Genomic DNA, 25895 nt, shown 5'->3' with positions numbered 1-25895 from the left:
GTGATGTCATAATGCCTCATTCCACCAATGCCAAAGAGCCAACCTCATCAGTGATGTCACAATGGCTTGGTTGTCCTATACGTGGCTCACTTTTACTACATTTTGATTTCTAGAGTGGTGCAGTATAGAGAATGACAAGGGGATAATTTTTTCCCTCTCCTCCAAAAGAATTAAATTTCCCCGTCCCATCCCATCCCCGCGGGTTTTGTCACTGCCCCATTCCTGTAAACTCTGCCTTAATCTCACAAGCCTCGAACACACATGATTTTAAAGTGTTTGAGGCTTGTGCAAATGAGGGGGGCGGAACTTGCAGGAATGGGGCAGAGGACAGGAAAAGAACTCACCGGGATGAGAAAATTAGTTTTTGCAGGGACGGGGACATTCTCTACACAGTAGATTCAATGCAGTTTACAACCTAATTAAGGAAACAGAAGAAACAGAGATAGAAAAAGGAAACTTAAGAAGCCATTTCAAATGTATCCAGGAAAAGCCGTGTTTAAATAAGGGCTTCTGAATTTAGTGTAAGATGCTTCTTGTCTGATGGGCTAACTTATTTCTGGATGGGTCTTGTCTGCCAGCAGCTTGTGTCTGGTTGGTTCCCATCTAGAGTAAAAAGAAAGACAGTGTGTCAAATTCCTTCCCCTCCCCCAGGCAGGGCTGAGATACCTTAAGTGATTCAGTGGCATCTGGTTCCAAATTTCCATAATGTTCACTAATACATAATACACAACCCAAAAGTGGCAAGGGGAGAGTGTGGCACAGTGGTTAAAGCTACAGCCTCAGCACCCTGAGGTTGTGGGTTCAAACTCATGCTGTTCCTTCTGATCCTGGGGAAGTCACTTAAACCCGCGCCCCCCCCCCCCAATTGCCCCAAATATATTAGATAGATTGTGAGCCCACCAGGATAGACAGGGAAAAATGCTTGACTACTTGAATTAATTCATGTAAACCACTCTGAGCTCCCCTGGGAGAACATTATAGAAAATTGACTAAATAGTGTGACGAGTTTCAGTCTCTGATAAGCAGTGCTTGTATTGTGACATCATAATGCCCCTTTCCACCAATAAGAGCCAACCTCATCAGTGATGTCACAATGGCTTGGCTCACTTTTGCTACCTTTTGATTTCTAGAGTGGAGCAGTGGTTAAAGCTTCAGCCTCAGCACCCTGAGGTTGTGGGTTCATACTCATGCTGTTCCTTCTGACCCTGGGGAAGTCACTTATACCCATGCACCCCCCCCCCCCACCAATTGCCCCAAATATATTAGGTAGATTGTGAGCCCACCAGGGAAAAATGCTCGAGTAGCTGAATTAATTCATGTAAACCGTTCTGAGCTCCCCTGGGAGAACAGTATAGAAAATTGACTAAATAGTGTGATGAGTTTCAACCTCTGATAAGCAGAGCTGATACTGTGACGTCATAATGCCTCATTCCCCCAATAAGAGCCAACCTCATCAGTGATGTCACAATGGCTTGAATGCCCTTTACTTGGCTCACTTCTAATACATTTTGATTTCTAGAGTGGCGCAGTGGTTAAAGCTACAGCCTCAGCACCCTAAGGTTGTGGGTTTGAATCCCACTCTGCTCCTTGTGACCCTGGGCAAGTCACTTAATCCCCCCATCGCCCCAGGTACATTAGATAGATTGGGAGCCCACCAGGACAGACAGGGAAAAATGCTCGAGTACCTGAATTAATTCATGTAAACCGTTCTGAGATCCCCTGGGAGAACGGTATAGAAAACTGAATGAATAAATAAATAAATAAATAAAAGTAAGTAGGAATAATGAGGGAGAGAAGGAACAAGTCAGATGGAACTGATAATACTGATAGAATCAACAGCACAGCAAGGAAAGCACCTGAAATGAAGTGCAGTTGGTCTCAAGAAGGACATGTTCTTGATGACCCAATAGGAGCCATTTTTAAGCTGTACTCCATCATCTGAAACGCCCCCATTGGTCAACAAATTCAACAGCCATCAGTTAGGGGGAAACGGAAAGGGACTTGTATACCGCCTTGTGGCTACACATTCAAAGTGGTTTACACATATCCAGGCACTCATTTTGTACCTGGGGCAACGGAGGATGAAGTGACTTGCCCACGGGGGAGCAGCGCTGGGATTTGATCCCATGACCTCAGGGTGCTGAGGCAGCAGCTAGATCAATACCATCAGAAGAAATCGTTCTTTCTTCCAGTACGGTTATTTTTTTTTGTTAATTGTCTTTATTAACAATTGCAAAGGGAACATACAACCAGGATCAGAGTAAGCATAAAAGACATATCAGGCAGAAAAACAGCACTTGAAAACTATAACAGCAAAAGGTGCTCAGTACAAGAACCCAATGTCCAGTACGGTTATGATATGACCTTGGGTCACGATACTGCTCACACAGTACAAGTCTGGTTCGTGTTGAACATAAGAAGAACATAAGAAGTTGCCTCCACTGGGTCAGACCGAGGTCCATCTCGCCCAGCGGTCCGCTCCCGCGGCGGCCCATCAGGTCCGCGACCTGTGAAGTGGTTTCTGCCTACTTCTATAACCTACCTCAAGTTATATCTGTACCCCTCTATCCCCTTATCCTCCAGGAACCTATCCAAACCCTCCTTGAACCCCTGTACAGAGTTCTGGCCTATCACATCCTCCGGAAGCGCGTTCCATGTGTCCACCACCCTCTGGGTAAAAAAGAACTTCCTAGCATTTGTTCTAAACCTGTCCCCTTTCAATTTCTCCGAGTGACCCCTAGTGCTTGTGGCTCCCCTCAGTTTGAAGAATCTGTCCTTATTTACTCTCTCTATGCCCTTTAGGATTTTGAAGGTTTCTATCATGTCCCCTCTAAGTCTCCTCTTCTCCAGGGAGAACAGCCCCAGCATTTTTAACCTGTCAGCGTATGAAAAATTTTCCATACCATTTATTAGTTTAGTTGCCCTCCTCTGCACTCCCTCGAGTATCGCCATGTCCTTCTTGAGGTACGGTGACCAGTATTGAACACAGTACTCCAGGTGCGGGTGCACCATTGCGCGATACAGCGGCATGATGACTTCCTTCATCCTGGTTGTAATACCTTTTTTGATGATGCCCAGCATTCTGTTTGCTTTCTTTGAGGCTGTCGCACATTGTGCCAATGGTTTCAGTGATGTGTCGACCATCACCCCCAGATCGATAATCTGCCAGATACTTGTGACAGCGCGTTCAACGCGCTGAAACACGGCCTTGATGAGTTTTTGCGTGTTTTATGAGGACCAATAGATGTGGTATGCTTCAGGAAGAACCTGTATTTGCCGAATCTACAATAAACACAGATTATTCATTAAGCATTAGCACATGGCCATTAATTAAAACAATGGAAAACTGTCCATATACTGCTCCAGTAGAAATGGCCTTAGAATACTGGAAAAACCTGATGCTAAGGCTCTTTTTTACCGCAGCTTAGTAAATACATAGGTGCTGAAGTTCATTTACCCACCTTTTACAATCTCATAGCACATGTTTTAGCAACTCCGATGCTCATAGGAATTCTATTAGTGTCAGAGTTGTTACTGCCATGGCTGGCGCTAAAAACTGCGCTATGGTGTTTAGTTTCTTAGGCACTTACCCTCAGAATTGGTTTATTTTACCACTGCGAATGAGGTGTCTGGCGAGATCCTTGATCCAGTATTGTACAGAGTTGCAGAAATGTCACCCCTCCCCACTAGAATCTAACCCATACTCACCCGTGCCATGCTAAGGTCCATTCAATCCCTACAGCTTTCTAGGCTAAGAGCAAAATCCGGATTAAAAAAAAAGGTTTGGATAAGTTACTGGAGGAAAGGTCCATAGTCTGCTATTGAGATAGAATGGTGGACCATCAATCTGACCTAGTATGGTTATCCTTATGCTCTTATCTTCCAGTTGCATTGCAAGAAAGTATGCGCACCTCTACCAAAACTCTGGGGGAACTGATCTCATAAAACGCACTAGGCTTTGTGGACAACTTAGGCCATAGTCGGTCATTGAGAAAGACATGGGGGAAGCCACTGCTTATCCTGGATCAGTAGCATGGAATGTTGCTACCCTTTGGGATTCTAGAATCTTGTTACTCTCTGGTGTTCTGGAATCTTGCTATTCCTTGGGCTTCTGTATGGAATGTTGCTACCCTTTGGGATTCTAGAATCTTGTTACTCTCTGGTGTTCTGGAATCTTGCTATTCCTTGGGCTTCTGTATGGAATGTTGCTACCCTTTGGGATTCTAGAATCTTGTTACACTCTGGGATTCCGGAATCTTGCTATTCTTTGGGATTCTGTATGGAATGTTGCTGCCCTTTGCGATTCTAGAATCTTGTTACACTCTGGGATTCCGGAATCTTGCTATTCTTTGGGATTCTGTATGGAATGTTGCTGCCCTTTGCGATTCTAGAATCTTGTTACTCTCTGGGATTCTGGAATCTTGCTATTCCTTGGGCTTCTGTATGGAATGTTGCTACTCTTTGGGGGTTCTAGAATCTTGTTACTCTCTGGGATTCAGGAATCTTGCTATTCCTTGGGTTTCTGTATGGAATGTTGCTGCCCTTTGGGATTCTAGAATCTTATTACTCTCTGGGATTCTGGAATCTTGCTATTCCTTGGGCTTCTGTATGGAATGTTGCTGCCCTTTGGGATTCTAGAATCTTATTACTCTCTGGGATTCTGGAATCTTGCTATTCCTTGGGCTTCTGTATGGAATGTTGCTACTCTTTGGGGGTTCTAGAATCTTGTTACTCTCTGGGATTCTGGAATCTTGCTATTCCTTGGGATTCTGTATGGAATGTTGCTACTCTTTGAGGTTCTAGAATATTGTTTCTGTTTGGGATTCCGGAATTTTGCTATTCCTTGGGTTTCTGTATGGAATGTTGCAACTCTTTGAGGTTCTAGAATATTGTTTCTGTTTGGGATTCCGGAATCTTGCTATTCCTTGGGCTTCTGTATGGAATGTTGCTTCTCCTTGGGTTTTGGCCAGGTATTAGGGACCTGGATTGGCCACCGTGAGAACGGGCTACTGGGCTTGATGGACCACTGGTCTGACCCATTAAGGCTATTCTTATGTTCACCTAATTTAAATCCCATGTAATCACATTTAAAAATGTATGAAATAGAATTACTTTCCCATTTAGAAATATGCACATGCCATCTTCTCCTCCTTAGCTAAGTGAAAATCAGTATTCACCATCGAAAATAAAGGCTTTTGCTATAGGCATTGCCACATCTTTCATCATGGAAACTGTGATTCAGCAATTGGCAGAGGGACTGTTTGGTCTCTTCTCATAAAGAGAGGAAACTTCTAAAGCCTCTTATTAAAAGTGCTGGATAGTCACTGATGCAACACACCTGGGCCTCATCTCATCTTTTTCTGACAATGAGAACGGAATTCAATTAGTTTCAGATGTGCAAAACATAATTCTTCATCGAGCTGATTAATATAGGTGCAGCCAAAACGCCCACCTTTTTGAAGTTTATTTCTTTTAAAATGTTTTATGCCCCACCCAGAAACACAAAATGACGTGGAATAGACTCTAGGCAGGGGTGTCAAAGTCCCTCCTCGAGGGCCGCAATCCGGTTGGGTTTTCAGGATTTCCCCCATGAATATGCAGGAGATCTATTAGCACACAATGAAAACAGTGCATGCAAATAGATCTCGTGCATATTCATGGGGGAAATCCTGAAAATCCAACTGGATTGTGGCCCTCGAGGAGGGACTTTGACACCCCTGCCTAGAGTCTACTCTATTCCACGTCAATTGAGTGCAGGACAAAAGCGCTCCAACAAAGACACGCTGACAATTGCACGCAGGGTGTATGCGCGCTGCTGGTCCCGCTGCTGTAAACCCGTAATGTAAGTCCTCGTGCTCCCGTTGGGGGGGGGGGAGGCGTGTGGGAACACTCCTCCCACACACACTACACTGAAAAACTCCTGAGCACCGAAAACTGAACAGAAAATGGAGGGTCTTTGACACCCCTGCTCTAGAGGATAATTTAAATTTTCAATAAGGAATTTCTGCATTGTTTTTAATTACCTCTGCTGAGCACCAGAGATGGTGCAAGATTCCTTGTAATCCCCAGTAAGTATTACAGGTCAGTTTCAACCTTGAGAAAGGGATCTTTGAAGCCCACAGATGTGCATTTTATGCCGCTGATTAGGCCATAAGGGTATCATTTCGATTCTTAGACTTTCTTATTCTTTTTAGCTGGTGAGGGAAAGCAGAAAGGGTTCAAGTTTCAAGTTTATTAGAAATTTGATGAATCGCTTATACATAATTTACTAAGCGAATTACATTAAAATCCAAAATATGCATACAACATACAATTTAAAAATGCAACTAATAAAAAAAAAGGGTTGGACGAACTGACCAACAGACAAAACTGAGTACGACGGGAGTGAAGGGGTAAAGTTACAAAATTAATAATTTTGAAAAGAAGGGAACAATAAAGGGGAAAAAAAACATAAGGAGGGGTATCTATTTTTTTTTTTTTTTCTTTCTTTTATTTTTGATTTTTTTGGTAAAGAGTCTACTGCACTGTATATATTCCAATCAGAGGGTAAAAGCATCTTTGAACAAGAAGGTTTTTAAGTTATTTTTAAAACGGCTAATGTCTTTTTCATCTCTTATGTAATGGGGTAGGGAGTTCCAGACTTGGGGGGTTACTATTGAAAACATATCATGGCGTCTAGTGCCAATCACTTTTAAAGAAGGGACTACCAGGAGACCTTGGGCCGTAGAACGAAGAGAGCGGGATGTGTTATACGGAATAAGTATCCTATTTATAAATTGCGGCTTGCTTGTAGATAAGGTTTTAAATACTAAGAGTAGAATTTTAAAGGTAATGCGATGATTAATGGGAAGCCAGTGTGACTCGACCAGGAAAGGAGTTACATGATCATATTTTTTACCGTTGTGAATAAGTTTAACGGCAAGGTTTTGAATTATCTGTAAACGTTTCTTTTCTTTTTGAGTAATGTTTAATAGTAATGAATTACAATAGTCTAGTTTGGCAGGGAGGGCAACTCCGGTCCTCGAGGGCCGTAATCCAGTCGGGTTTTCAGGATGTCCCCAATGAATATGCATTGAAATCAGTGCATGCACATAGATCTCATGCAGATTCATTGGGGAAATCCTGAAAACCCGATTGGATTCTGGCCCTCGAGGACCGGAGTTGCCCATGTCTGGGCTAACGCATTCCCAGTCTTGATCAGAACCTCAGTGCTATTTACTGCAAAATCTCGCGACACCTTCTCAATATGAGCAATGGAATAATAAGAAAGGTGTGTGGGGGGGGAGCGGTCTGCCCCTGGCCCGGTGTTTGTAAGGGGCGGTCTTTCCGTCCGTCCGTCCCCCCCCCCGGTGCATGCGCCCCCTCCCTTCCCTCACTCCTCTTTAACTTTCCCTGCACGAGCAGCATTACGAACTTGCTGCTGGCGTCGGTGTCACCGCTCTCTGACGTCACTTCTGGGAAGTGACATCAGAAGGATACCGATGGTGGCCGGACAGTCACAAGTACCTGGCGGATCTCAGAAAGTAGATCTGTTTCTTATGGCTCCTTTCCAGCCAGGTATAAGCACTGATTTTTCCAAGACACCAGGCAGGAATTGTTTGATCTTTCTCTCTCTTTTTTTTTTCTTCCAGGAACCTGTCAGAATCTCTTTTTCATGCTGATGTGTGAGTTGCTTTAACATGTATGATTGTTTAACACTGTTTAATAAACTGGAAAGAGAGGGATTTATGTATGGATATTTGTGTAAATTTCATACTGGTCCCAAAATGCTTGGGAGGTGGAAACGTGCTTTGTAAAGACCCCCATAGTTAGCTCATTATTTTCGACATACACTTCTCCCTCCGTATTCGCTGTGATAGGGGATTAACAGAACCGCAAATATTGAAAAACCGCAAATAACTTCTTTTATATGTTATTTGCTGTTTTCTATTAAAAACCATTGTGAATTTGGTGAAACCGCGAATAACATGGTGGGAGACCTGGCCGGTTTCTGAAGGAGAGGCAAAACACGGTGAAGAAAGTGCTGGGAATCGGTGATTTTCTCTGTAAACACTTAGAATCAGCGATTTCTCTATGCAAGCTGACATAATTTGGGGGGGAGGAGCCAGCAAGCTAAAAAAACGTGAATAATCGAAACCGCGAATGCTGAAACCGCAAATACGGAGGGAGAAGTGTACAATGAACTGGCTTGAGAAGAGTGAGTTAGGTTACAGATTACATCTTGCTAGATTTCACATTCTTTCCCAGGGCACTGGTGGAATGTGGATTTATTTCCTTTAATCAAGTAGAATAAAGCATGTGCCACGTGTAATAACCCTCCGTACCTAGGTTTGACCTTTGAATACCACATACGAATTGCACACACAGGCGATCATTGTTCTGTGGCTCTGGTACAGTTGAAAATCAAATTCTCCAGCTCATTAGTTTTGTTCTTGGTTGTGGTTTTTTTTTTAATTTTTTTTTAAGTACAGTACTTTTATTAGGTGCCTTATAATTTGGGGCCAAATAGGGAGTGGCACTGGGATATTGGAAGCACTGTAAAAGTCAAAAACAAAACAGCAAACCCTATACTGGAGGAACCAGGTAAAAGCAGGATCCTGGACCTGCTCAATCACATCATGAGGGATCTAGTTTTATTCCGGACTCTGTGTCCAGCTTGTGATTTTGTTTGGCTGCTGGGCACCCTCATTCTTTAGTCAGTCACTTTTTGCACTAGTTGTGTCACCAATTGCACATGGTGATGTCCTAGGATGATTGTGACAGCTGTGGCACTGAGGACTCCCCATGCTTGCCAGGGCTGTCTCTCCCCCCTCACTCGATTTGGGTTAGGGAGACTTTTTCTCCTGCCTAATTTCAGTATAGCTCTGTTGGGTTTTTTCTTGTTACAATCACATCATGGAACATGAAAGGTCCAGAAGGGAAAACTCGCTGTGGCACGGTTGCATCACTCTTCCAAGAACATAAAGCCAAATCCACCACTAGGAAACTGCCACACTGGATGAAGAAGGTAAAGAAAGGCTGGCCGGGGTCCTGCATCCTTGGACGAGACTCAGAGCGCCCGACTTCTAATTGGCTGTGCGCATTCCAAAGGGGCGGGCTCAGAACGTGGCCCGGGAGTGAAGGGGCGGGTTCAGAACGTGGCCCGGGAGTGAAGGGGCGGGCTCAGAACCTGGCCCGGGAGTGGGGGCAGGATCGGGAGTGAAGGGGGCGGAATCAGAGTGGAAGTGGGCGGGGCCAAGGCTTCGCTGCCGGGGACCGACGAGGCTTCCCGGCCACACGTGGCGATCGGACCGATGAAGCGCTGATTTTTCCTCGCCTCTCACCATGGACCTGGCTCGGTTCTCCCGGACTGTGGCCCCGCTCGGCTTCTTCGTGGTGGGCCTGCTGCCCTCCGTGCTGGGGCTGGACTTCGGCTATCACTCCTCGGAATCCCTGGAAAAGTTCTTGAAGGCAGTGAATCAAAACTACCCGTCCATAACGCACTTGCACAGCATCGGGAAGTCGGTGGCAGGTAAGTGCGATGTTCGAAATCTGCGCGTAAAAGTGCGCGCAAATAGCCCCCGCTAGAGGCGGGATGGGGACTTGTAGACCGCCTTTTTGTAGTTTTACTCAAAGCATTTTCCCAGTGGGCTCACTGGGGCAGCGGAGGATGAAGTGACTTGCCCAGGGTCACAAGGAGCAGCGCGGGATTTGAACCCACATCCTCACGCCCTGGATATATTTTGTGCTAATTCCGACTTTTGGAATATGATTTGTGGATTCCAGTATCCAGGATCCCAGAAAGTAGATCTGTTTCTTATGGCTCATTTCCAGCCAGGTAAAAACACTGATTTTTCCAAGACACCTGGCTGGGATTGTTTGATCTTTCTCTCTCTCTCTTTTTTTTTTTCCTTCCAGGAACCTGTCAGAATCTTCTTTTTTTTTAATCTAATCTAATCTAGTCTTCAATTTTTATACCAGGTCATCTCCCAGCGGAGCTCGAATCGGTTTACAAGTAATTAAAGACCACCAGAAAAGGAACAAGAGCATAACAGAAAATAAATGTTGTAGAGTTTCCAAATTTATTAAAATTTTGATGAAACGCAAATCAAAACTTCTAAGCGTTTTACAGTTTATAATTAAAAAAGGGAGAGACAATAAACGAATAATTACTCACAAAACAACACATGACCAACGAAACAGTAGGAAAATGGAGAGAACTACAAATTAAAAGTAAAGAATACAAAGAAGGTAAACCACAATGGGGGAACTAGGGAGCAAAGATCTGACTCTGGCTATTAACAGTCAAATCCATCTTTAGATTTCCCTTGATTTTATCTAAGTTGTTTTCTGCCCTAATACAAAGAGGTAAGGAATAGAGAATGGCACGGTGGCAATTAACTGCGGCTAAAGAGGTAAGGAATAGAGAATGGCACGGTGGCAATTAACTGCGGCTAGCCGCAGCTAACCTGCCGAAATGGGGGGGGGAAGTGCTCACTGCGGGCACAAGGACAAGGCCATCCACCGCCCAATGGAGCGGCGGCCCCCCCTCCCCCCCTACCTGCGGCCAAATCTATCTCCCTCCCCCTTATCTTCATGGCGTTTTCGTAAAAAACTTACTGAAGCCGGAAGTTGCGTCAGAGGAGAAGCTTCCACCCCCACACACGCGGCTGCAGGCAGGCAGGCTTCGCCGGCTTCAGTAAGTTTTTTACAAAAGCGCCATGAAGGTAAGGGGGAGGGAGATAGATTTGGAGGGAGGGAGGGGGCCGCGTGCCTTCCCTCCCTTAAGTTTCAATTATTTACTATTGCACAACGAAGGTAAGGGGGAGGGAGGGAGATAGATTTGGCCGGAGGGAGGGAGGGGGGCCGCGTGCTTTCCCTCCCTTAAGTTTCAATTATTTACTAATGTGCCACAAAGGTAAGGGGGAGGGAGATAGATTTGGCCGGATGGAGGGAGGGGGGCCGCGCGTCTTCCCTCTCAAGTTTCAATTATTTACTAACGTGCCACAAAGGTAAGGGGGAGGGAGATAGATTTGGCCGGAGGGAGGGAGGGGGCCGCGCGCCTTCCCTCTCTTAAGTTTCAATTATTTACTAATGCGCTGCAAAGGTAAGGGGGAGGGAGGGAGATTCTCAGGCCGCTGAAGGGCGATGAGGTGGTGAGAGGGAAGGATGGATGCTGCGGGGACGGGGAGGTGAACGGGATGGCGGGGACGGGGTGGTGAAGGGGCCGGTGGTCCAGTGACGGGGACAGATTTTTTTCCCTATGTCATTCTCTAGTAAGGAATTCTATATTGTAGGGGCCATAATTGCGAACGAGGTAGCCCGACGTGTGCTGATAATTTTCAAAGATGATATATGAAGTAGATACTGAGAAGAGGATCATGTGGAATAAGAAGTTTATGGATAAAGGCCCGTTCTTTGGTGGTTTGAGCCTTGAAAAAAAGGATAGCTATTTTATATATTGTACGGTGTGAAATTGGCAATCAGTGACCTGTTTTTAGTAGTGGAGTGACATGGTCGAATTTCTTTTTGTTTGTAATAATTTTTATGGCCATGTTTTGTATCAATTGCAGTCGTTGGATATCTTTTTTGGTAGATACTCTTATACAATGCATTACAGCAATCAATTCATTGAATCTTTAGGTAAACTGTTCAAGTATTGTGTAAATAATAAAGTTTTATGGACTTTACGAAATTGTTGTAACTGACAGAGTCATTTCTACCAGTTTATAAGCGAAAGATTGACTGAGTTTCCCGGCCGATTTAATTCCTCAAATAACAAGATCTAAGGATATTCCAGTATGGTCAAATATATTTTTATTGAGCAATCAAGAAAACATCAAGGTAACACAACAATACAAACCAGCTCAAAGTGCAAAAGAGCCCCCCAATAAACCTCCCCCCCCCAAAACCCCAACCAACCCCCCCCCCCCCAATACCCACCCCCGGGTCCTCCTTCCAAACACAAAGTAACAAAGAATCAGAATATCAAATTATACAGGAAAAGGCACAAAAAGGTAAGTACAAACACATACTTCAATTAAGTATCCGGCTACGAGCCAGAGGGGTCAATGTAGTCCAAAAAGGCTCCCAAGTGGTCTGGAAAAGACGACCCCGGCGAGAAGACAAATCAGGCACATCCCGTCGCTCCCACATCAAGAGAGCAATCATACGGCTCCTCCAAAGGGAATAGTCCGGAGCCTCAGCTTCAAGCCATTTCAGCAGGATGCATTTCAAAGCAATCAGAATAGACCACTTGAGGAAAGCTGCAACTCCTTTAGTACGTGGAAAATAGTGAGGAAGGGCCCCAAATAAAACCAGAGGGGAACTGCGAATAGTGACATGCCAAAGAGTTTCCACAAAAGCAAATATAGCAGTCCAAAAAAGCTGCACCTGAGGACAAGTCCAAAACATATGTCCCAAGCTGGCTTCCGGAGCCTGACAACGAAGGCAGGCTGTGTGAGGACGAAAGTGAGCCAAATGAGCCCTTTTGGGAGAAATATACAAACGAAAAATCAGTTTAAAATGTTGCTCCCAAAAGGTAGTGTATTTACGAAAAGCAGGCAGTCTACGGACAGCCTGAAGGAGTATATCAGAAGGCAAATCAACAGCAAGATCACCTGACCAAGCATCTCGCAGCCGAGAGTGGTCAAACAAAGGGCATTCATCCTTCAAGTGGCGGTGATGAAACTTGAGAGGGACCGGTTGTTGAGAACCAAGGGTAAAGGCGTAGACAAAGTCTCATGACAAGAGGCCTGCAGGGAGCTAGAAGGTAAGGAAGAGATGTAATGATGGATTTGCATGTAAGCAAAATAGTCAGTAGGAGGGAGACCAAATTCTGTTTTCAACTGAGTAAAAGATTTAGGGATGCCTGTATCAGTAACCAATTGAAATAGATAGTGAATGCCCTTTGTTTCCCACCGAGCAAAACTCGGCCCATCAATCCCAGGCAAGAAAGAGCCATTGAAACGGATAGGCAGGAAGGGAGAGACAGAAGGAGAAAGAGAATGAAATTTGCAGACCCAACGCCAAACCTTCCGCAAGGGTCTATGTAAAGCTTTCATGGAAAGAGACTCAGGTTCAAGAGAAGGGATAGAATGAATATAGGCACTAAAATTGGTAGATCGAAAACAGGAAAGTTCCAGAGAAGAGTTAGTAAACGCCGAAGTACCCCTAAAGAGATCATTAATGTGCCTCATTCCACAACCAATAGTCAAATATCGGAGATTCAATAAGCCCAAGCCACCTCTGTACCAGGGAGTCGCCGCCCGCTTATAAGGCAAATGAGGTCGCTTACCAGCCCATAAAAATTTTTGGACCATTCGCTCCAGTCGGTGCTCGTCACGATACGTCAAATAAAGTGGAAGGACCTGAAAAACATAAAGCCAACAGGGGACCAAAAGCATATTATACAAGTGTACGCGACCCAAAAGTGAGAAAGGAAGAGTCTCCCAAAGGTGCAACTTATTTTGTAAAGTCTGAAACAACGGTGTTACATTTAACCGGTACAAACTAGATAAGTCCATCGGAATGTGAACCCCCAAGTACCACAAAGTAGAATCAGCCCAACGAAGAGGGAAAACACCCCTCCACGAAGTTCTTAAATCTGGTGGAAAAGGTAAAGCCAAAGATTTATCAAAATTGAGAGACAGCCCCGAATAGAAACCAAATTCAGAGATGAGATCCAAAGCTGCAGGGAGAGAAACTTCAGGACGGGTAAGGATCAGAAACATGTCATCCGCATACGCCAGAGTCTTAAGTTGAAAGTCACCAACAGAAAGACCCCTGACCTCTTCGAACCCCCGAAGTGTGCATAACAAAGGTTCCAAAGAAAGCAAGAACAGAAGAGGGGAAAGAGGGCAACCCTGTCGGGTACCTCGAAAGGATATTCCAGTATAAAGTGACCAAAGTGCCAAATATTCCATAGAGAAGCTTAAAAATGAGGCAGGCGCATTTAAGCTCTTCATCCACTGTAGTGGTGCCTTCTCCCATCTCGCCTAGGCCTTCCTCCTGGGTTGGTCGGGTACATTTCTCCAGCCCTGGGACCTCCACATGTTGTTGGTGGGCTTCCTCGATGAATCTCTCAAGTTCTTCGATCTCTTCGCTGGCACTGGATTCCACAAGCAACTTCTCCTGTTTGGTGGGTTCTTCCTTATAGGTGAGGGGTTCTTCTAGTTCTCTCACTGTTCCCTACAACAGTCGGATGTTCTGTTTCAGGCTGACCGGCTCCCTGCATCGACTGCAAATGTATGCCCTAATCCCCGAGGGGAGGTAGTCATACATGTTGCATCCGGTGCAGAAGACTGGAAAGCCCATCTTCTGGCTTCCATGGGCGATCATTTCCTGCTTCCCTTCTGAGTTGTTTGGACTTTTATGAGCCTTCTCTCTCTGTCGGCTGTATGTGGCCTGACTTCCTGTCTGCTGTTTCCCTGTTAGTTGCCGGTCTGCTGGTTTGTGATGAGTGCTTGTTCTAGGTGTGTGTTCTGTGTGTGTGTGTGTGCAAGAAGTGATCCCTGTAGTGTGCGGCTAGGTAAAAATAAGCCTTGTAACTTATGTTTTGGGTCTCTCTCTTGGCGACCTAGCTTCCTGGCTCCTTCGCAAAGGCGCTCTCGTTAAGGCGAGCGCCTTTGCCGCTCACCTTTGCCCTCCGCCGAACGGCTGTGCGGCGTTGGCTCGCCTCCTTTTAAGGGAGGAGTCCGGGCTAGGCTGCTCTGACGCGGTGGGGGTGGGCGGAGCTACCTCTCGCCACTGCCCCTTACTTCCTGATCCCTTTCTGACTCTCCTCTGCCTCCCCTTCGTCTCCTCTCCGCTCCTCTCACAGCTCTCCTCGGCTCCTAAGCTCCTCTCCTGCCTCTGCTCCGCTCGGGACCACGCGCCGCCGGTTCACCTCCTTATAAGGGGGGAGTCCGCGCTAGGCTGCTCTGACGCCGTGGGGGTGGGCGGAGCTACCTCTCGCCGCTGCCCCTTACTTCCAGATCCCTTGCTGACTCTCCTCTGCCTCCCCTTCGCCTCTGCTCCTCTCGCAGCTCTCCTCGGCTCCTAAGCTCCTCTCCTGCCTCTGCTCCGCTCGGGACCATGCACCGCCGGCTCACCTCCTTTTAAGGGGGGAGTCCGGGCTAGGCTGCTCTGACGCGGGGGTGGGCAGAGCTACCTCTCGCCGCTGCCCCTTACTTCCCGATCCCTTGCTGACTCTCCTCTGCCTCCCCTTCGCCTCTGCTCCTCTCGCAGCTCTCCTCGGCTCCTAAGCTCCTCTCCTGCCTCTACTCCGCTCGGGACCACGCGCTGCCGACTTGCCTCCTTTTAAGGGGGGAGTCTGGGCTAGGCTGCTCTGATGCGGTGGAGTTGGGCGGAGCTACCTCTCGCCGCTGCCCCTTACTTCCCGATCCCTTGCTGACTCTCCTCTGCCTCCCCTTCGCCTCCTCTCCGCTTTTCTCGCAGCTCTCCTCGGCTCCTAAGCTCCTCTCCTGCCTCTACTCCGCTCTTATGTTCTTAATAAAGCTTTCTCAACAGAGGAGAGACATGTTCGTACTTTCTCTTCCCAAAGATGAGTTTAGCTGCCATATTCTGTATTAACTGAAGTCTTCTTAAACTACCCTGTTTTATACCTAGATAAACAGAATTACAATAATCCAACTGGGCAAGTCCAATAGACTGTACCAGCACTGAAAAATGATCTTGATGAAATAATGATCTAACTTTCCTTAACATACGTAGACTAAAAAAACATTTTTTACCAAAGAATTTATCTGTTCATGAAATGGTAGTGATGAGTCCAGCACTCTGGAAGAAAAATCTATCTAACAAAATACCTATTTTTAGTGTGACAGAGACAGGGAGATTTCCCAATTTTGACCCAACCCAGCGTTCAGTTTCATTTGAATGGAAAGTGCCCACATTTGAAGTTTGGAAATGCAACAGTCTATACTTGAGACTAAGGGCCTCTTTTTTTCCATTTCCGTTCCAATTTTCTGCACCCCTGTTTTAGTTCACGGTGGTATGATGTATACCAGGGTGCCTTCCGCACATAATTCACTGATTTCCTTCCATTCCTTCGATATATTTTCTGACGGTTTGTCAGGAGAAATACATGGTAATACTTTTTAACAAGATGGACCAGAAAAGGTTAGAACAGATCTTTTTCTTAATAGTTACCATTCGTTTCTGTTGTACATAATCATTAATAGGGGACATAAAGATTGGAAGATAGAATTCCCCAAGAAGGTGGTCCGACCAGGGAACCCTCCGCCAACGGACCTCATCTAGCCCAGTTTGTTGATACGTAAAATCCGTAAAACTGATGAGCTGTATCATGTGATCTTTTTCATGTGTAATGGCTTTTGTAGGTAGTGATAAACTCAGAGAGTTCAGCAATGAGACAAAATCTAAGGTATCTTTGTTGATAGTGTCTAACCATGAAAGACCAGGTGGACTCCTTAATCAGAAAGGGTTTCTTCACTCTCTGGAAACTCAGATCCATTAAAGCTTATTTGGATACGTCGGCATTCAGAACCCTGGTCCAATCCCTCGTACTAAGTCAACTTGAGTACTGTAACATCGCCTACTTAGCCATTTCCCCCAAAAATATGTGTACAACTATACAAAAATACGTGTACAACTAATGCAAAATGCAGCGGTCAGATTAATCTTCGACCTAAAGAAATTCGATCATGTATCACCCTACTACCGGCAGTTACATTGGCTACCGATGGAAGCACGCATAAAGTTTAAATTCGCCTGCTTCTGCTTTAAAGCGCTAAACGGACTTGCCCCTAAATACATAATTGACCTTTTCTCCTTCTCTGCCAACAGACACAAGAGAAGCTCTCATTCCTACTTCGTTTCCCCCCCAGTTAGAGGTTGTAAACTGAAAAAACACCACGAACACCTTCTTTCACATCGAGCAGCATCGTGGGGTAAAGACCTAGATCAACTGCTTTCGCCCACTACTTATGAGGAATTCAGAAAACGTCTAAAAACTCAACTGTTCCTAAAGTATCTAGACAACTGACCCACTCTTCTTCTTTCTCCTCTGTCCTATTAATCACTTTCTCCTCAACGACGCATTTTCGGTCCTATTAACTCTCCTCTTCTCCCCTCTTAAATTCAATCAATTTGTACCTCGCTTAATCTAATGTAAACCGCATAGAACTTAACGGTATTGCTGTATATAAACTGTTATTATTATTAAGTGTAAGTTAATATCTCCAATAATCAACAGCCTTGGCACTTCAACAGAGCTGTTTTAATGTTGGAGATCCATCCTATAGAATCCTTCCAAGACACAGAGGGACGATATAACAACAATATTCCTAATGGATCCTGAGATAAATCATCTTTGAATGACACTATCATATAATCAAGTTCAGGGTGGTAGGCTTTGTCTACAAGAGAGACATTAAGAATGACCTGAAAATCAGCCCCAATCCCCCCACCCCGTTTATCCATCCTAGAGGTAAAAATACTATGGAAACCTTGTGGACAGAGCTCATTTTGAATAAAAAAAAAAAAAAATCCCTCTGATCAATCCAAGTCTTGGTGATAAACATTAGACCAGGGTCAGTGTCTAAAAGTAAATCCTTAATAATCTGTTACTTATTGCACACCGATCTGGCATTACAATTAAGTGCTGTACAGGAGTAAGAGATTCAGTGTACAGATTTGACTTCCTATTAGATGGTGATGTGTTTAATTGTATTGTTTTATTGTTTGTGCACTTGATGTAAGATTGAAAACGAATAAAGAATTTGAAAAAAAAAAAAAAAAGATGGTGAGACAGACTTACCTAAGTGCATTTTGATTCCTTCCAAAAACTAGTCTTCTACGGTCATTTTTTCTATTTCCAACAATCACTGTTCTGTTAGTTGCTTTAACATGTATGATTGTTTAATAATCTGGAAAGAGACGGATATATGTATGTACATTTGTGTAAATTTCATGCTGGTCCCAAGACAGGTATCGTAATACAGAAAGGATGCACTTTGACCTTCGCCCTTTCTCCAGCCAGTAGGACAGCCAGAACAGCACAGCATGTGTCTGATAGCGCTATGGAAATCATAGAATAGTAGTAGTAACTAGGGGCTATATTTTGAAATAAATGCTCAAAAGGGAAATATGGTAGAAATGTTTAAATTCTTATGTGGTATAAATGAGCACGAGTCGAGTCTCATTTGAAAGGAATGAGAGGGCATGGGATGAAGTTAAGAGCTGATAGGCTCAGGAGTAAACTAAGGAAAGGGTGGTAGATGTGTGGAATAGTCTCCTAGTAGAGGTGGTGGAGACAAAGACTGTGTCTGAATTCAAGAAATCGTGGGACAGACATGTTGGATCTCTTAGGGAGAGGAGGTGGTGGTGGTAGTGGATGGACAGAATGGATGAGCTATTTGGCCTTTATCTGCTATCATGTTTCTATGAGCATAAAGCTCTATGACCTCACAATGCATGTCGTAAGAGCTTTAGCCTATAGGGAGAGGAAGAGATAGTAGATGCTGCGAATAGGCAGACTGGATGGGCCATTTGGCCTTTATCTGCCATCATGTTTCTCTGTTTCTATCACCATAAAGTTCTATGACCTCACAATGCAGGTGTAAAGAGCCTTAGCCTATAGGAAGAGGAGATGCAAATGTTCAGAGCTTTAGCCAATAGGGAGAGGAGGAGATAGTGGATGCTGCGGATTGGCCATTTGGCCTTTATCTGCCATCATGTTTCTCTTGTTTCTATTACCATAAAGCTCTATGACATCACAATGCGCTTCCGGAGTCTGTCCAGGGATTCAAGACAAAGTTAGACAAGTTCCTGCTGAACCCAGAACTTATGCAGGTAGGGCTAGTCTCAGTTAGGGCGCTGGTCTTTGACCTAGGGGCCGCCGCGTGAGTGGACCTCTGGGCACGATGGACCACTGGTTTGACCCAGCAGCGGCAATTCTTATGTTCTTATGTAAAGACCCTTAGTCTATAGGAAGAGGAGATGCAAATGTTAAGAGCCTTAGCCACTAGGGAGAGGAGGAGATAGTGGATGCTGCGGATGGGCCATTTGGCCTTTATCTGCCATCATGTTTCTCTGTTTCTATCACCATAAAGTTCTATGACATCACAATGCAGGTGTAAAGAGCCTTAGCCTATAGGAAGAGGAGATGCAAATGTTAAGAGCCTTAGCCAATAGGGAGAGGAGGAGATAGTGGATGCAGCAGATTTGGCCTTTATCTGCCATCATGTTTCTATGAAAAAGGTGCTTCTCCTTTAAGCAAATCTCATTTTAAAATTTGCACAAATTAAACATAAACATTTGTGTGGAGCTTAACTCTATTTTTATTTAGTACTATCAATGGCCTTGGTTTTGGAAGACATACAAACTGAAGGGCTCCTGACTGGTGCGAGGGCAAAGCATTCATACTAACACACAAGGCTTATTTTTACCCTCCGTTTGAAAGTGAAACATGGAATGAAAGGGTGTGTGGCTGGAACATGGTTTGTGATGGTTGTGACTGTAATTCCTGGCACGAGCCTTTCATCCCACCCACAACTTGCTTTTGATTACACTCGCTGGCAGCAGGATGGGGGAACCAGAGCGTAGCCCTGCTAGCCAGTCTGGATCTCGACCAAAACCAATCTCTCCCCCAGTACCTCCCTTCCCCTTCCCTCGTTCTCTCCACCTCCTAGATCTCTCGCACCTTGAGGCACTCGTATGACCTTTTCGTGGCAATCAATGCTATACCTAGGTATTGTATGTTCAAACGCTTTGTCTTGATGTCAGAAATTGACTTTAATGGCATGTCTCTTCAAACTGTAGCTCAAAGAAACTGTACTTTGGGTACAATAGGTAGATCCTTGCTTCAGTGAGTTTTTAATCTAATATTTTGGCCCTAGGCACATATCTAGATTATCTCTGCCATCCTGAGAGAGAGCAGAAGGATGTAAAACACCTTATATTGTTCTATTGTTATCCTCATAACAACATTTCTGCCTAGCTGTGAAGGAAGTGAGAGTATTTACGATGTCAAATGTGACTAGGACAAGAGGTCATGGACTGAAACTGAGGGGGTGGTGGACACCTGGAACACTTTCCCGGCGGAGATTGCTGCGGAACCCACCATTCTAGGATTTAAGGGCAAGTTAGATGCACATCTCCTCGGAAGGCAAATAGAGGGATACCGGTGACTAAGTTTTCGCCAGGTTGCACCTGCTGGGCCTCCGCGTGAGCGGATCACCGGACTTGATGGACCCAGGGTCTGATCCGGTGATGGCAGTTCTTATGTTCTTATAAAAACATGGAAACATAAACGGAGAAACACGATGGCAGATAAAGGCCAAATGGCCCATCCAGTCTGTCCATCCGCAGTAACCATTATCCCACGTGCCTCTTAAAACTGCCGCCCCTCAGCCCTTTCAGGGATTGAAAATGTCAAGAGGTGGCCCTTCACTTAAAGTTTGTAGATCCTTGACTTCCCACTATTTTGAAATCATTAATTTATAGCGAGTGTACGGTTGGGCCGACTGAATGGACCATTTGGGTCTGTATCTGCCGGCATTTACTGTGTCACTAAGGAAATGTATAACTTTTTTTTTCTCTTCCTATTTGTCCCTGCATTCCAGTCCGAGCTAATTCGATTTGCCCTCCTCCCAGCAAGTAGAGACGGAACAAATCGGCTCATCCTCCCTGTGTGAGGGAAGCCGTAGATACCACTTTGTCCTTTTCAGCAGGAGGAGTTGGAGGCCTTGTCCTGTAGATAACCTTATCTTAAGGTCTCCAGAGACTGTTTCCCTGCACACCAGGCCCGTTCACTTTTCAAGTGGTCATATATTTTATTTTCTCTCAGACTGTTGACTTTTTATCAGGTGAAATATGTTAAGTATCGAAAAGCCACACAGTCCCTGCAGATAAACTCTTTGACCTTTCTGGAGGTCCTTGATAGGGAAGCTTTGGATGGATCTGGGAAATAATTACCATGTTAAATTGACTTATATTCCCCTATTTTTCAATTCAGATTCAGAGCGGATTTCAGCAAGAACCCTACGTTAAGGGGAGCACATATAAGGGGGTGCTGAAAAGTTCTCAGCCCAAGCAACCAACTTCTTAAATTCTGAACGTTAATAGTAGACATTCAGAAAACTGTATATCTAAAAAAGGGGGAAGTGTGGTTTTAACATGACGGATGTTGATTGTGGTATCCCTATTGCGGGGTCTTCTAGAAGTAGGGAGATTCTAGATTCTCTACAAGAACTGTTCCAGCAGGTGGTAATGGAACCCACGTGGGATGGGGGTCATACTGGACTTAGTGCTTACAAACGGGGAAAGTGTTTCTGATGTTACAATGGCATCCAGTGATCACTGCATGGTACGGTTTAATATTCAGATGGGTATAGAGAGGGCTTATTCAAAAGCAAAGGTTCTAGACTTAAAAACTAACTTTGTTTGGATGGGGGGTTTACGGCAAGGAATTATTGTCTGGATGGGAACGTCTGGAAGGAGTGGAAATGCAGTGGGCAAAACTGAAGGAAGCGATGGTAAGGGCGACAAACCTTTTTGTGAGGCAAATAAGTAAAAGTAAGAGGAAAAGAAGACCGCTTTGGTTCTCAAAAGTACAAAGGATCGCAGAAATATTTTTACAGTAGCAACCCATTTGTAATATTAACAAATTGTGTTAACCAGTTCACAAGATTTAGTGGCATTGTCCTCAACAAATATGATGGACAAGAGTCAAATGCTCAGTTTTTAGCTAACCTTTTCAATAATTGAATAATATGCTTTTCTGTCACATATTCAAATGTGTCACCTACAATCTCATGCGTCAAAGTCTGCGCATGTGCGAAGAAGGCCCTCCAGTCGGGCTCTGAGCCACCAGTGTGGGGGGAGGGGGGTGCTGGAAGAAGGGAAGATGCACAGAGAGTTGGAGAAGCATGGGCGCTGCGAGAGACACGTTCTGTAGGCAGTCAGTCGGCGCCTCTCCTTGGCGTCTCCTTGGCGTCTAGCTTTAACCACTGCACCACTCTAGAAATCAAAATGTAGCAAAAGTGAGCCAAGCCATTGTGACATCACTGATGAGGTTGGCTCTTATTGGTGGAATGAGGCATTATGATGTCACAATGCAAGCACTGCTTATCACACCTGTAGTCTCAGGCAGTGCACAGTGTGGGATACGCTGCTCTATATAATTCAATTTATCCTCGTCTAATAAAACTCTGCCTGTCATTTTATTTATTTCGTCTTGGAAGTCGTTTGCTAAAATGTCACTAAAATTTATTTCTTCGGTGCTCCTTTTTTGTTTTGGCGTTTTTACATGCTTGGCTGCGGTTCTCCGAGCACGTGGATTGAAGGATTTGGGCAACAAATAAACATGAGAAGACTTAGAGGTTTAAGAGAAGCTCCTTTTCAAAAGGAGATTTGATTTTTGGCAAAGGAACCATCACTTGAGATGTGTGTGAACCCTAAAGTGGGCAGGAAATGCATTATTTAAAGCAGAGTAATGGGAACAGATAGTGTTCTGTTGAAAGCCTCAGGGACACATCCTTCCACAGTCTCTCACTTTGACCTTTCTGTGTGTAATGTCACATAGCTATCTAACAAGGGTGTAACATCCAAAGAAAGCATTAGAGTAATATGATATTTTATTGCATAAACACCAGATGAAACGGAAACAGAATCTAATATAATAAAACCCTAAGCCGCGCATGCGCACTCTTACCTGCGTGCTCCCATTTTCTGAGCGCTGTAGGTCCCTGCAGGTAGGACTGCACATGCGCGGCTTACAGTTTTGACGGCTTCAGGCGGCGCGGAGGCTGTCGGCCGTGGAGGCTCTTGGCGTCTACAGGCTGCGGCGGCTGTCGGCACCTGCAGGCCGCAGCGGCTGTTGGCGGCTGCAGGTCGCGGAGGCTGTTGGCGGAGGTCAGACGCGAGGTAAGGGGTGCTGCTGGACAGGGGAACAGACGGGGGGGGGAGAAAAAGGAAGGAAGGCCTACTGCTGGACGGGGGAGCAGGAAAGAGGTGCTGATGGACAGGGGAAGAGACGGGGGGAGAAAAAGGAGGGGAGGCCTATTGCTGGACAGGAGGACAAGAAAGAGGTGCTGCTGGACAGGGGGGAGATTAAAAAAGGGAGAAGGGCTGCTGCTGGATAAGGGGAGCATTGAAGGGGTGGTGGTGGACACAGGGAAGGTAAAAGGGAGAATGAGTGGACAGCCGAGGAAAAAGAAAGACAGAAATAATTAAAGCGGCTAAGGAGAGAGAGAGAAAGAAATAAAGACAGACAGACACACACATATTCTAGCACCAGTTAATGTAACGGGCTATAAGACTAGTATATATATATAAAAACTTCACCATGTCTGTCATATCTGCCCCTCACAATCGGGAACCCGGTCGATTGATAGGTCAGTACAGTTCACGGGACTTCCCTTTGCTGCAGCTGGATTCAAAGTCTAAGATGTGACTCTCAGTGCTGAATTTTGCCGGTCTGTCTCTCACACACACACACACACTGCTGTTCCTGCAGTACACAAATCTCACAGCTGGAATTTTTTGTTGGTTTTATAATTTCATTTATAATGCGCCGCAAAAAAAAACATTTGCTCCGTTTGCAGTTAAAAAAATTTGGCAGACACTGGTATAGAAACTCAAGATGAGTGTATACTTAGTATGAATTTAATGTACATATAGAGTGGAGATAGGGTATAAATACGATGTATATAAATGTGTTGGGAGGAGAGTATTCTATATGTACACTTGGTCAAAAGCAAAACATAAAACCCCCAAACTGTATTGATCTGTCTTTAAACCATCACAGAAACATGCTAATTCTATATTATATCACAATTACGGAATCTCATGTAGTGTAACACCATTGCAGAAGCTCATGACGCCCTGAATTGACCCCTCAGTCATTAGTAGCTGTATAGAAGCTTTCAAAAAACTTTAGAAGTGTGTTTCAGCTGCTTTGGAGTCGCTCTAAACTGATATCAGCGGATGCACTGTGCGTACCAGAGTACAATGTGTTTCACGCATCCCTTCACGTTATGTGAAGCTTCTCCAAGATTCTTGCTTATAGTGGAGAAACACAAATTTTCACAGCCCTGTTGATGGGAATCGGTGTAACAGTACATTATTTCCACAAACAGCTCGAGGCTCCCCACCTATGTCTTCCTTCTCAACTTAAAGGAGTCACAAAACCTCACCGAGAGATTACTACCCAGGCTTGTTTTCTTTTTAAGGCAATTAAGCACAAACCAATCCTTTTTAGCTGCAATCTCTCTTCTCTCAAGCATTGTCATAATTTCCCAGCAAAGTAATACTTATAAATTCTGTTCTCGGTCCTCCCTCGGGACGACATGGTTAATTTCCTCACTGGAGAAAGATAAACAGTGGAGTGCCCAGGGGAAGAATCTCGTGGTTAGGGACTTTGTTCCTTGAAGGTCACACAGAATTTAGACATCGAGATTTGAGTTAAATTCTGTGTTTGCTTTTTGGTGGTTATTGAGTTTTTGTAAACCACTGAGAAGGTCTTTCTCAGATATCAAATGTATATGAATAAGTATACATGTGCTCTTATAAATGACACGTAATCAAAACCTTGAATTGTGAGAAGCTTTTGAGGCCTTGCAGAGGGAAATGGTGAGACGGGGACACAAAATGTATCTGTCCTTTAATGTGGACAAGAGTAAAGTGATGCCTAGAGAGTAGCATATTAATTATAGGTACACAAAATTGGAACCAGTGCTTGGAAAAAGGACTTCAGGATCACTGTGGACAATGTATTGGAATCCTTAACCCTTTCAGGACCATAAGGATCGTAGGCCAATTTTTGTGGTTTTGACGACATTTTTATGGTAAAAAGGGCTTGCAGATGCCAAAAAATTGATTTTTTTTGTGAAATATCATTATTTTTTTTAAAAAAAAATCACACTTCTGGCTTATGGACAGTGTGGCAAGTGAATCTTCTCGTCAATCTGGCAACGACGCTAATGAATGAATGTCGGAACCAGTTTGTTTACATAAAGGCAGTATCCTATGGAATCCGTACATATCAAATTTAGAACTGTAGACTATCCCAATCAAAATTTATAGGATTTTAAAGTTATGGGACAAATATGTCCCTTGGTCCTGAAAGGGTTAACTCGGTGTGTGTCGGCAGTTAAAAAAGCAAAGTGAATATTGGGAATAAAATAGATGCATTGTAATCTCTATCAATCCATGGTGTGGCTTCACTTTGGATCTTGTTTCAATCTCTGGTTGCCCCATCTGAAACAATAAAGAGCTTAAACAGAAAATGTTCAGAGATATGGTGACATCAGTTAGCTTAGCTGGCTGCGATTCTGTAAGGACCCTAGGTGCCGGAAATGTACGGTCCTTGCTAGGCGCCAGTATCCCCAATTCTGGAAATGGCTCAGTGATTGACAAGCGGCAGGGACCATTTTTCTAGGTGCCTTAGAGAATGACACGGGGACAAATTTGTCCCCAACCCCCACAAGAACTCAATTTCCCCGAACCATCCCTGTCCCATTCCTGTAAGCTCTGCCTTAACCGCTCAAGCCTCGAACACTTATGATGTTAAAAGTGTTTGAGGCATGTGCAGATGAGGACGGCGCTTGCAGGAATGGGGGAGGGACAGGAAAAGAACTCTCCAGGATGGGATGTGAAAATGAGTTCCTGTGGGGATGGGGAAAAATCTGTCCCTGTGTCATTCTCAACTTGGGAGAACAGTATTGAAAATTGACTAAATAGTGTGAAAAGTTTCAGCCTCTGATAAGCAGAGCTGGTATTGTGACGTCATAATGCCTCATTCCACCAATAAGAGCCAACCTCATCAGTGATGTCACAATGGTGTGATTCTCCTACACTTGGCTTGCTTTTAGTACATTTTGATTTCTAGAGGGAGGCAGTGTAGAGAATGACACGGGGTCAAATTTTCCCAGACCCTGCAGGAACTCAAG

The 25895-nt window shown here is 44.6% G+C and overlaps 1 protein-coding gene and 1 long non-coding RNA gene across 3 annotated transcripts in view; one reads left to right on the top strand and one right to left on the bottom strand.

Annotated features, from left to right (window-relative positions):
* Window positions 1-3080: 3080 nt before the first annotated feature.
* Window positions 3081-12600, bottom strand: LOC117364357. Its single transcript, XR_004540221.1, has 3 exons — window positions 12015-12600; window positions 6024-6194; window positions 3081-3282 (listed from the first exon to the last, which is right to left on the bottom strand). It is a non-coding gene; the product is annotated as an uncharacterized LOC117364357 (long non-coding RNA).
* The window catches only part of CPM (carboxypeptidase M), a 40733-nt gene continuing 24029 nt past the window's right edge, over window positions 9192-25895 (top strand). Inside the window, exon 1 of one of the 2 annotated variants that reach the window (XM_033953480.1) lies at window positions 9192-9511. In XM_033953480.1, the coding sequence (XP_033809371.1) occupies window positions 9325-9511 (187 nt within the window). In that variant the 5' untranslated portion in view covers window positions 9192-9324. The remainder of the gene's footprint in view (window positions 9512-25895) is intronic. The other variant, XM_033953479.1, reaches the window with a different exon arrangement.

The sequence above is a fragment of the Geotrypetes seraphini genome, chromosome 7 (genome assembly GCF_902459505.1).
Source record: "Geotrypetes seraphini chromosome 7, aGeoSer1.1, whole genome shotgun sequence".
NCBI lineage: Eukaryota > Metazoa > Chordata > Amphibia > Gymnophiona > Dermophiidae > Geotrypetes > Geotrypetes seraphini.
The sequence above is the reverse complement of the archived record's forward strand: the minus strand, read 5'-3'. Positions and strand labels throughout refer to the sequence as shown.